Source organism: Verticillium nonalfalfae, assembly GCF_003724135.2.
Source record: "Verticillium nonalfalfae strain VnAa140/NRRL 66861 chromosome Unknown scaffold_205, whole genome shotgun sequence".
Taxonomy (NCBI): Eukaryota; Fungi; Ascomycota; class Sordariomycetes; order Glomerellales; family Plectosphaerellaceae; genus Verticillium; species Verticillium nonalfalfae.
Window position 1 is genome coordinate 24,503 of NW_021167430.1, and position 11,876 is coordinate 36,378.

The 11,876-nt window shown below is 57.0% G+C and overlaps 3 protein-coding genes across 3 annotated transcripts; 2 read left to right on the plus strand and 1 right to left on the minus strand.

Annotated features, from left to right (window-relative positions):
- Positions 1 to 541: 541 nt before the first annotated feature.
- On the plus strand, positions 542 to 4,786 carry D7B24_003708 (uncharacterized protein; the record flags this gene model as incomplete). Its single annotated transcript, XM_028637895.1, has 4 exons — positions 542 to 717; positions 783 to 873; positions 935 to 4,087; positions 4,151 to 4,786. The coding sequence occupies 4 exons, from the start codon at positions 542 to 544 to the stop codon at positions 4,784 to 4,786; spliced, it is 4,056 nt and encodes a 1,351-aa protein (XP_028490568.1).
- A 2,361-nt stretch (positions 4,787 to 7,147) lies between these two features.
- Positions 7,148 to 10,028, plus strand: D7B24_003709 (uncharacterized protein; the record flags this gene model as incomplete). The annotated part of the gene is made up of 2 exons (XM_028637896.1): positions 7,148 to 7,244; positions 7,288 to 10,028. The coding sequence occupies 2 exons, from the start codon at positions 7,148 to 7,150 to the stop codon at positions 10,026 to 10,028; spliced, it is 2,838 nt and encodes a 945-aa protein (XP_028490569.1).
- Positions 10,029 to 11,161: 1,133 nt separating this feature from the next.
- Positions 11,162 to 11,848, minus strand: D7B24_003710 (uncharacterized protein; the record flags this gene model as incomplete). Its single annotated transcript, XM_028637897.1, has 3 exons — positions 11,162 to 11,346; positions 11,422 to 11,556; positions 11,642 to 11,848. Coding segments are annotated over 3 exons (527 nt in total), but the record flags the coding sequence as incomplete, so codon positions are not given.
- Between the last annotated feature and the right edge of the window lie 28 nt (positions 11,849 to 11,876).

Genomic DNA, 11,876 nt, shown 5'->3' on the forward strand with positions numbered 1-11,876 from the left:
TCGGGTTCCGCTCGGTGTGGGCTGAGCATGATGGCACGGCAAAAGCGATGACTTGGTCGCGACGAAAGTAAACAAATGCGACCGGGCGATAAGGGGCTTATCAGCCTGACCCTGAACCAAAGCGCCCCGCGATGAATGAGGCTTCACTGAGGTGCCTTAGCAAGGGGGGGAGGTCTCGTCACGTGCAGCTCGCTTCCCCCACAAGCGCGATCGAGTGTCGCCCACACACGCATACACACACACATTGGATCTCAAGGGAGCACCACAACACGCTAGTCCCGATTCGCTCTTGACCAAAACAAAGCGAATGCCGGTCCAAAGTGACATGGAGCTTGGATGCGGGCCCACGCGCCAACAACCTCGACACCCATAACTCCCCAGTCTACCTATTCGACATTGGAGCTCTTGCACTTGCCCTCCATCAACATACGGCTACCTTATCCCAACTCTACTCCCACCTACCACGCTCGATGATTGCTTCTCTTTCCGCCATTTCATAGCGATACCTCAGCGCTAGCCGCTCGGAAGCCCTTTGTTTACCATGGCCGCCATGCGTGGAGCGCGCGTTCCCGTCGGTTCGGCGACGTGGATCGCAGGCGAGCGATCCTCTGCGGAAGATATTGTCAAGACTGAGACTGAAGAGTTCTCCTACTCCGTCCGTAACGAGTTCGACTGGTTGAACGAGCACATGGCCGACGTCTTCAATGAAAATGCCATGTATGTCACGCTTCATCCCTGGGTTCTCTAGCATCGACAAGACTTACTAATATGCCACTACCCAGTAACGTTGCCGAAATGTTCAAGACGCCCGGAAAGCTTCGGGGCAAAACGCCTCGAACAGCGAGAAAAGTCATCACAGGAGAGCCTCGCGTTGTAAGCATTAATAGCCATGCCAAATACCATGGCTTTTTTTTATATGCTGACTGTGTTACAGCCTCTCTCAGATATCTTCTCCTCCGCGTCGAAAGGAGTGCCGACACCGTTCACGCAGCAGCTAGGTCGCCTGCAGTCGCCGAGGTTACAGGCTTCAAGCTCTAGGTCGCCGCTTGCCAGCAAGATCGCGTCCCCCTTGAGACCTCTACCGTCGATGCGGCCTCAACCTACGAAGAATGCAGCACTTCCGGCGGACTCTGGCTATTATGGAAGCCAGTCTCAGGACGTGATGGATGTTGACCATCACGTTTACGCGACGCAGTCTACACAACCTTTCAGCCCTGTTCGAGAAGCCGACACGAACGAAGACGTCGCGTTCCACGTCGATGAACCCTCGACACACGAAAGCCCGACCGTCACCAAGACGATGCAATCGCCCACCATGACATTCCAGACAGCACGCGAGGAGCAAACGACCCGAGTACTTGAGGATGTCACGCAAAAGATGGCCTCACCCGTTCCCAATCCTTCCCCAGTACGAAGCCCGGCGAAACAGACATCGACATATCCCGTCATCTCGCCCCCCTCGCGCTTTGCGCACTCCTCATCTCCCAAGAAATCCTCGCCGCTCAAGACCTCGCCTGCCAAACACTTTGATGAGCCCATGTCGGACGCTCCATCAGAAGACCACAGCCCTCTTGCGGATGAGGCACGGTCGCCTTCCGAGGGCTCAAGCCCCATCCGCCCTGTTGTTCGCAAGAGCAGCCTCAACTTTGCTTCTCTGCCTGCTAGAGAGCCTTTGACTCACAAGAAGAGCCTAGGGGCGCGCCAGTCGAGACCCAGCCATGATAGTCGGCAGAGCTATCTTGGCAGGCATACTGGTGGGAAGAGCCTCAGCAACGTTGATATTTTGAGCTCTACCGATGATGAAGACGATTACCAGGACGGCATGGAGCTTGACGGAATTGTTGCTGGCACACACAAAACAGCCAATGATGAAGTATTCGCCGATAACCACAACAAGGTCTACACTCAGAGGCTGCAAGACCAGATCAGCCTCCTTGGAAAGTCGCAGCCGAACGCCAGCAGGCCCTCAAAGTCCATCCCTAGTTCCGCGGTTCTTCAAGCAGCCGCTGCTGTTGTATCAGTGCCAGAAGTCAAGGAGAAGACTGTAGAGAAGTCCCCGGCCAAAACACCATCAAAATCGTCGCCCAAGAAACCAGCTGCGCCCCCTACTCCGGGAGCTTTCCCCGACGATGACGAGGAGGAGGAGGAGGAAGAGTGGATTGCTCCCCCACCAGTGCCGGAGAAGGATCATATTGAATCCAGTCCTCGTCCTGCGCTTCCAAAAAGTTACACGGCGGACATTATGGAGGGCATTCACGGAATTGACACGGTTAGCGGCGCAGAGTTTGTTCTGCCCAAGCAGCGGCAAGCTGGCAGTCGCTCGACCTCTCCTCAACGTGGCCCAGCGGTGCCTGAGCGAACAACCAGCACGTTGGGACACACTAAGTCTGCGTCGGTATCGGTGCTGCCCGAGCTCGGCACGGCCTCTAGACCAGCAGGCATCAGCTCGCCTCTGAAGGCGATTTCCGTTTCCAACCCAGCTCTCATGTCCGTAGCGGAGACTGGACGTCCTCAAACACCCCAGTCTCCATCACGCAGCTTCCGCGACAGCCCGCTGAAACAGGTTAAGAACAAGCTTTCTTCGATCATCAAGAGTTCCAGAGGGCTTCTGGCAAGCAGTGCCGCTATCAGCGCCGAGGGCAAGTCCATGCTGTCGCCATCATCAACTAGGCTTGGCTTCCATGCAGGCCCCTCAACCAGCTCTCTTGCGACGTTGGCCACTACTACTGACTCGTTGTATCCCGACCTGTCCCAGCGCGCCACAAACGATGCTCCTGTTGTTTCCAGCTCTGGAAGCCCCACGCGCCCGGTCGCAAAGCGAACGAGGTCCTCCACCGAAAGGGAAAAGGAGGAGAAACGCAAGGAAAAGGAAACACAGAAGGAAGCCCGCGTCATGAACGAGCAGATGGACAAATTGGAGAAGGCTCGCGAAAAGGAGCGCGAGAAGGCTCGTGTGTTCAGTAAGGAGCAGGAAAGGATCGCCGCCTTTGAAAAGAAGGTTGCGGCTCAGAAAGAGCAGGAGGTTGTGCAAACTCCCGCCCCCAAGCAGGAGAAACCTACCAGGACAAGCCCTCGTAAAACGAAGGCTCAGCTAGAGGCTGCCGCAAAGGCCGCTGCGGAGGAGGATGCTGACATGAACGATGCGCCAGGTTTGATGGCGCCCCCATCCGTTCCCAGATCAGCTGGGCCAGGCCAGGCGAGCCGTGCGAGAGAGGTACGGAGGCCGCTTAAGCCCACAAAGGAGACGGCAACCAAGTCGAGGCAGGCGCCTACCGTCATCCGCGTCAACACCGGATCACAGCACTCACAATATCATCCATCCAACTCGTCCCTTTCATCCAACTTGCACGACACCCTCGGCACCAATCAGCCTCAACTCAAGAGCAAGGCCAGCTCGGCTTCGCTCCAGCAAAAGCCCTCTCTTTCCAGCCTCAGAGGCTCTACAGCCGGAAGGCCCAAGGCTCTGGAGCTTGCTGCGAAGCGAAAGGAGGTTGAAGAGAAGGAGGCTCAGCGCAAGAGAGATGCCAAGGCGGAAATTGAACGCAAGAGGGCGGCGTTGCAAGAAGAGGAGCGTAAGCAGGAACAGCAGAAGCGGCTCGAGGCTGAGAAACAGAAGGCCAAGGAACGAGAGCAGGCTGCATCGCAGGCGGAGGCGAAGAAGAACGCCGCACGTCAAGCCGCTATTGAGCGGGCCAAGCAGACTCGAGCGCCACCTCCCGCTGTGCGGGCTCAGCCTACCGGGCCTCCGGATTACAATACTGGTTCGGACAAGGCGGCGGCGAGCAACCAGCCCCCCCGCCCTGTATCGCGTATGAACACTGCCAGTCAACGACCTCAAGAGGATCTTGGCCGTCCTGTGTCAGCAGTTTTGAACCAGGGTGCCAAGGCACCGCCTAAACGACCTTTGCAGCAGGAGACCAACGACGGTGCATCCCGCCACCCGCAAGCCAGGAACGGACCGAGCTACCAGGGCAAGGATGCCAAGCGCCGACGGACCAGCGACGATTTCTTTGACGAGCTGGACATGGACAGCCAGCCCCCTAACATCAAGGGCCCGCCTGTCCGGCCCTCTGGCGGACTGAAGAAGGTGAGTTTGTACAGCAAGCTTGCGCTCGGTGCGTCTAAGGACTCTGAAGCTAATGATGACCAGGATATGTCAAACAAGTCCATGTTCTCGGCCGGCTATGCCAATGTCCCGCCTCAGAGCGCGTCTCGCGATCTCTTCAAGGCTACCGTCACAGCTCAGCACCACAGCGCCGTCAAGAGCACGCAGCCTATGGACATGTCACAGTTTTCCAAGGGGGCGATTCCTTTTGCGCCCAACCCCAACCCGGCCGGACCGTCCCACAAGACGCCGGCCCGGCCGCAGGGCGCTGCCGGTGCGAAATCAGCCGCCAAGTCGGCGACTCGGTCCTCGCCGCGGTTCCAGAACGGCGAGTCGATTGAGCTGCCAGAGATCGACACAGATGACGAGGACGAGGAGGAAGACGACGCGAACTTTGGCGCTGCTGCGTGGGTCGACTCGCCGGAGCTGCGCAGGGCTCTGACCCGCCAGGAGACTATGGACCCCTCGCAGATCTTTGGGCCACCGGTGCCGCTCGTGATGGAGGAGGTGTTCAGCAAGAGCAAGGACCGTTGGCACAAGTTCAGGGCGCGCACGTCGAGCGCCAACTGGAGCGGCACAGACCGTCTGACGGAAGACGAGATCAGGAAGGACCTCGTGGCCCGCGACAGGATGCGCAAGGACGGAGCCTGGACGTTTGAGATGAGCAAAGACCTGGCATAGGCGCGTGTGTAAGGTCACGTTATGAGCGGCCGAAACTGGGTATGACTTGATGGTGTTGATCGGGACGGATGATTCATTCACTGTACATGATATTTTTGTTGGTTGCATTGCGTTGCAGATTGGGACAGTTTGGTATACGGCGTTTGAACTGCCGAACATGGGAATCAACAAACCTTCACGAATTGAAGGCGCACAATAAGACACGATGATCACAACTTTTTTGTGCCCACGCAGTACAGGTCTTTTTGGTGTTGTGTATGGCCAGACAGCGGTTTGAGGAGCGAAACAGGCAGGCCACACGAGACCGTGCCGCTGGGTCATGCTGGGTACGATCGTCACCGTACAGGAGCTCTGATGCAGGATGACGAACGTTCGCCCTACATTTCCAGAAGCAATCTGATTGGGGCCGCCATCTGGAGGGCATTGTCTAAGGGTACCTGCACATACACGCCTTGTGTGCCCTGACTTGGGTATGTACAGATGGACGGTATGTACAGACGAAGTACGCGGGCGGCCCAGCTAGGGTAGGTCAAAGCTCCTAGTCCGTAGAGGGTTGGTGCGTGGAAATGAGGGATGACTCGCATAGGGGATCTGATAGATAAGGTAACGTGAGTGAGATGCGGCCATCGATGTCAGGCAGGCCAACACTGACATTGCAGCGGTGAGAAGGCGGTTACACCTCTTGCAAATGTGACTGGGCCAGTAGCTCGCTGGCTGGTGACAATCCGGAATGAACCTTGGTGTCGCTGAGTTGTGCAGTACGCAACTCGGCAGCGGCGCAGAGGGACGAATGACTGGGTCCAGCCAGCTATGTGGGATCGATCAGTCTCACCTTCTTTTTCCAGCAGAGGTTCGTCAGTCGGTCGGCCGTGGCGAGCCTGTGAAGCGTGTGATCGTCAAGGAGGACGCATGTTGCCTGTGGCTCGCAGGTCTCAGCCACACCACAACGTCACTGGGTCCTTGGGTCCTTACGACGTCCCGCTCCCGGTCCCTGTAGAGCTGGCCTAGGGGGGAGGGATCTCTGTTTAGTGCGCCGTCTGGGGGACCCTCCAGAACGGGAGGCTTGTCTCCACTCATAGCGTTGACGTCCCACGTCCAACCCCCCCCCCCCCCCGGTCCTGTGTGCTGAGGCAACCGCGCAATTGTTTTCTTCCATGCGACGAGACATTCTTCGAGCTGATCTGTTGGCGGGGCACATCACCGACCTTCCTACTGTCTACCTACTCACTTGCCTCGGGGTCCTTTACCTAGCGCGACCTCTACCTGACCCTTTCTCCCCTTCGTTTGGCCGTCCACCCCTTTCTCGTCTGAACCCTCTGTTACCCTGCGTACCTACCTAGGTAACCTGTCGACATCAGCCCCGAAACCTACCTACCTACCTACCTACCTACCTACCAAGCCAGCGCCGACCCACGATCTTACCAACCCGCCTGTTCATAAACATTCGCCGTCCCTAAACGTCGTCTGCGGTCTTTTGCCCACGATACAAGAACGATAGGTGCTTTGGCCTTGTCAGGTAAGAGAGCTCTCCTGCACTTTGTGTTCTGCCCTTCACGTGCCCTGTCGCCCTGGTCTGTCCGGGTCACGGCGCCCAGCGTACCCATTGCCCGGGTGCGAGTGAGCGTGAGTGGTACAGCACCCAAGACCACTCGCAAGAGGGAAATTTGGATGGGTGGCTCGGCTGCTGTCTGCCTCGCTGCACCTTTGTCTGTTGCGACTGAGGTGCTGCATCGCCGTCCTGTCCAGTTGCCGTTGAGAGGCTGCTGCTGCCTTGCGATTTGCCTACTCCTTCCCGTCCTCCGCTGCGATCGTTACCTTGTGTTGAATGCCTAGATCGGACTTCAGTGCTCTGCACCCGAGGACTGGCCTCCTTGGACTCCCCTCCGTTTTATGTTTACAATTCCCTCGGTCCCAAGCGCAGAAGGCGATCGTCCGGATGACATGAGCTAACTAATCTCCTACAGCGGCAGCCGAACTCTCTCTTCCACCTCGAGCCCCCTGGCTCTTCCCACCAAAGATTGTCTGCACCCGATTCCGTCGTCTTAGTTAAGGTCAGACTCGCAACCTTCACGCCAATACACCTGTCCAGCCGCTGCTGTGACTCTCCTTTTTCGGCCGATTTTCACCAGGCATCTCAATACATCCCCAGCACGCAAGCTCGGCGATCTTTGACGATCACATAGTCGCTCTTCGCCTCGGCTCCTCTGGTCCTCTGGCAGGCCGCGTCTGGGCATAACAGGAAAGCTCGAACAGGCTGTGACGGGTACCAACGGGGATGCCTGGTTCTGGCGTTGATCACTCCCCCGCCTACATCCAGCCCGTCATTGAAGGACCTTTCCAGGGTCGGAGACACGATTCAATATGCCGAAACTTGACAACTCTCGCGACTATTACGCGGACCTCAACCTGCCTGTGACAGCAGATGTCAATGACATCAAGAAGCAATTCAGGAAGCTAGGTCGGTGTTTCCATCCCTGATGACTGGTATCCCTGCTAAACAGACGAAGCGCTCCTCTACCACCCTGACCGAAACCCCGGCAGAGAAGCTGAAGTCAACTCCAAGTTTCAGGTCATCCAGTCCGCACATGAGATTCTGACCGATCCCGAGCAAAAAGCCAAGTACGATGCCAGCCGGGGTCGCTCGCGTTATCCCACCGCTTCAGGTGTCAGAGGCAATCCCTGGCAAGATGCCGGGGCCAACTTTCCCCCACCACCTCGGCGAAATCAACCAACTCGTAATGCTACCCAATCGGGGGCGAACAAGTACCGCAACTTTACCTCGGGTGCCGCGCCGACTGCGAAGGCTCAACCCCGCGAAGACCCTATGGAATCCAGGCGCAATGCGTGGCAGGCGTTTGAACAGATGAGGCCTTCGTCTCAAGGCAAGTCCGCCGCCTCTCAGGCGAAACCGAGACCTGTGCCCGAGCAGCCCGTCCCACCCCCTCGACCCGCACAGAGACCTGAGAGACCTGTGCCAAGGACGCCTGCACAGAAGCAGAGAGCCGAAGCCGCTTTCGGGGCCAAGAAGTCGTCGGGCTATGCCCCTCACTCTCCTGTTCCTGGAGATGAGCCGTCTGTGAGTTCCAGCGCATACGCGACCAACCGACACACATACGATGCATCAGCGTCGGCCGCCCAGCAGCAACGCGACTCGATTCCGGACCCTCTTGCACCGTTTCGCGACAAGTTTGGTGATTCTCGGCAAAGAACTCCCTACAGCAGTGGGGGCGGCGAGAAGACCAATCCCTTTGATGGCATTTCGGTAGGCCGTACCAAGAGCACAAGAGAAAGCACACGACACTCTGAGTACCAAGATGCCGGGCTGTCCCCAGGTGGAGTTCGTCCTCGAAGCTCAAGCCCGCCTCGGACAGCTCACACGGAAGACCCTTCCGGAGCCCAACAGAGTCATACCGCCAACACTGCTTCCGACACTCATAAGCGGTCGTTTGCCTCAAGAGCAAGCGCCAAGTATACCCCGTCAGGACGAGCCCACGATGCTGGAGAGCCTGGAGGAAGCAGACCGACAACAGCAGCTGCAAATGAAGGTACGCTCGTCATGTCCTGGCTCACTCAGAATGCAGAAACTGACCACCTCTTAGCTCAACCCAACGCTAGCACACCCTCGAACAAGGCAAATGGCCCTTCCATGTACGGCGCATCCTACCATTCTGAGAATTCTTCTTTTCTTGCGTCGATCAATCACAGCACCCACCATCCCTCCAAGTCAATATCACCCGTGTATGGCCGACGGCCAGGCTTCAAATCCCAGGCCACCATGGCAACCGCGCAAACACGCAGAGATCCTGCAACACCTTCTCCAAGTGGGGATGGCTCCTCCACCACTCCAGAGTCTCTTACCCCTTTTGAGCGCAAACAGCGCGAACTACTCGAGAGGCTGATTCACGGTGCAAACACGCCCAGCAAAAGACAGCGGTCCGAGATGAATGAACCCAGAGATCATGCTGACAAATTTTGTACCAATAGCTTCAATTTTGTGGTTGATGACGACACGTTTACACGGACTACTCCTGAGCAGAAGAGGTTTGCCCGGAGCAGTGCTGATGATATCAACACCAGTTTTGTCGATGAGCAAGGGGCCGATACTTGGCAGTTTAGCGCCGGCAGCCCCCATACTCCGCAGCAGGAGGATCCGTTCGCCAAGCGCCGCACCCAATCCGCAAGCCGTACGGGACGGAACTCGCCGCTCAAGCGCCCGCCGCCTCGTCCCGCGAAGGAGCCGCTCCCGGCCGAGAATGAGAAGACGGCAGAGGAAGTCAGGTTCGACGCAGAGGGCTGGAGTCAGAAGATTGGCCCGCAGAATTTTGCACACCAGCCAACTCAGACCAAAGCATCTTCTCCAACACGACCATCACGCTCCAACTCGCGGAAGCCAAAGTCGGTCCATCCAACCGTCGGAACGGCCGGCTTGGTCAATGAAGAAAGCAGCAGCAATGAAGACACAGATGGTGGTGCCCGCCAGCCGGAACCTGAACCGGCTACAACAGGCAGTCCAATGCCCATGGACATAGATCCCGAGACGCCGCCTCCCAACCCCAGAAGCGCGCCCCCTTCGAGACGGGATAGCGCCCGCAACATCCCCGTCGAGCCTTCACGACCTGAGTGGCGACCTGGAAATGTTCAACCCGTACCCGAGACGTCACAGCCGAATGGTGTCAAGAGGGCCCCTTTCAACCCTAATACGGCGGGATCCGAGGATAGTGAGGACTTCCGCGCCAGCTTTGCCGATTTGAAGAACGTTGCTCCGTTTGCAACAAAGCCGACTGGGCTCAACTCATTCGGCGACTTGAAGTCACAATTGCCGTTCGAGAGTCGGGCGTCGGAGCGGATACCCATTGAGAAAGAAAAGAAGCAGGATCCCGAACTCAACTTTCCGCCTGTTCCACGCGCTCCTACTCCGCCGGCTGCCCTGGCCGTGTCCGGTCTCAGGCCCTCTCTCACGACGTGGCAAAAGTATCTCGTTGAGTTCCAGAACTACCTTCAACAGTGGGATGCTTTCAACGCCCAGATCACCTACCACTTTGAAGTTCGCAAGGCACAGATTCTGGAAGAACGCGGAACTGCAGGCTATGCCTTCCTCACGACACAGGGTGACGAGGGTGTCGAGCAATACCTCAGCTGGGTTCGCCAGGACAAAGAGGTTCGCCGCAAGTGGAGCCTCGCTTGCGACGAGCACGAGATGCGCATGCTCGATTTCTTGAAATACAAGAAGCTGATGCGGTAACTTGGCAATGTTGACTAAGGAATGACAGGCCACAAAACCTGTTTATATTTGCAATCATATTAGCACATGACTTAGGCGAACGACAATATCGCCTACAGCCATTCGGACACGACAGCGATAGTGCAACGAAGGCGCAGCTTTTCTTTTCTGACTTGTTTGACGCGGTTTGTTCGCAGTTTTGATGCCATGGCTGGAACAATGGCAGCTTGGTATACAGTACCTACCTCGGCTCAGAGCGCATGGTAATTGGTCACGATGGAGGGGGCTCGACTTGACGACGATAGACGGCTTGATTGGGCATCGGGGGGAACCATATTTGGGATTTGGTTGGCGTTCCAGAGGATTAAGGGGTTGTCCTCATGTCGTGCGCTTTTCTTTCTTTATTGCTTCGGATATTCTGGGGAATGGGTAGCTTCGCCGAGGCGCAGTGCATAGTGAGCGACGCGTTACTGGCATTATGGTTCGCGAAACAATGAAACCCTGTTGTCTCGTACTTGCTCGTCCGTGGAGCCTGTCCCATTTGATTCTGATCTCGGCTGGCTCCAAGGTCATGTTGCAACGGAACCTCCTGCGAGTTGATTCCGCAACGCTGAAATACTCCGCCGGATTGTGTGAAAACACCGGTACCGGGTATGCTTCCCATCGCATACTTCCCAGGGTTGCCCACACCCTTTCTGCAAGCCACATGCTACTACACTACATTCAATATGTCCCTGTCGAACAGTGGGGTGGTTCTCGGTCTCAATATACACGAGATTGATGGAAGATACAGGCGGCTTGCTCACTGCGACCTCTTGCACGTGTGTCTTCATCTCGCACATATTGTCACTACTGGCATCACTTGAACATTTAAATCAGGACAGCGGGTTTTGATTTCTTGGCATTAGACTAGCCCTGCCAGCCTATCTCTTCCAGTGAGTGTATGGTGCTTAAGCCATCACAGGTAGACGGCTGAGGCATGCCAGTTCCCAAAGCGTAAAAGCAAGAAACGCAAATCGTCGAGAATCATTCAAGACAATTTCGAGGGTGTCAAGCAAGGAAGTACTGTCCCGGAATCATGCTGTCGTCGCTCGCGTAGCGGCAGACGTGCCAGTGCCACAGTCTGGATGGACCAGGAGCTGGTGGGCTCTCAACTAGACCTCGGCCTCGGCCGTTTCCTTCATGTCCTCGTCGCTATTCTTGGCGTCTTCGACATCAGCAGTAGTGCGGGTGGGAGGTTCGGCCTCCTCCGAGGCTTCCTCCTCCTCCTCAACCTTGGCAGGCGTCTTCTTGGCGGGGGTTTTCTTGGGAGTGCGCTTCTTCTTGGTGGCTGAGCCCTCTGTGCCACATGTCAGTTCAGCTTAGGCTTTATAGCCGAGAAAGAGTGTGTAGAGTGTATGCGGAAGGAACGTACCCTCGCCGTCGGCGCCGGAAGCGCGCTTCTTGGCTCCGCCGCCGCGCTTCTCGGCAGGCGTCTCGGGAACGTCCTCGGCGTCAGCGTCCTCCGAAGCCACGGCGACTGCGGTCTTGGGGGTGCTTTTCTTGCGAGCTGTTCCGGCCTTGTCAATACCAATGCGGTCCTTTTTTCTCCCCTGGTCTGGTCTGGAGTTTGTGGAAACTTGATAAGTACGTACGAGTCTTCTGTTTGTTGGGCACAGCGACAAACTCGCCTTCGCCGGCGGCGGCGGTCTTCATGTCGTTTCTGTAGCGGTCCCAGACGGCGCGCATCGAGGCCATTGTGCGGCCGGGGAGGGCCTCGGAGATGGCCGTCCAGTCCAGGCTCTTGCCGCTGCTGGCGTGGAGCTGGCCGAGGATGTTGTTGAGGACGATGGCCTGTTGCGCTTCTGGTAAGGTGCAATACTTGAAAGG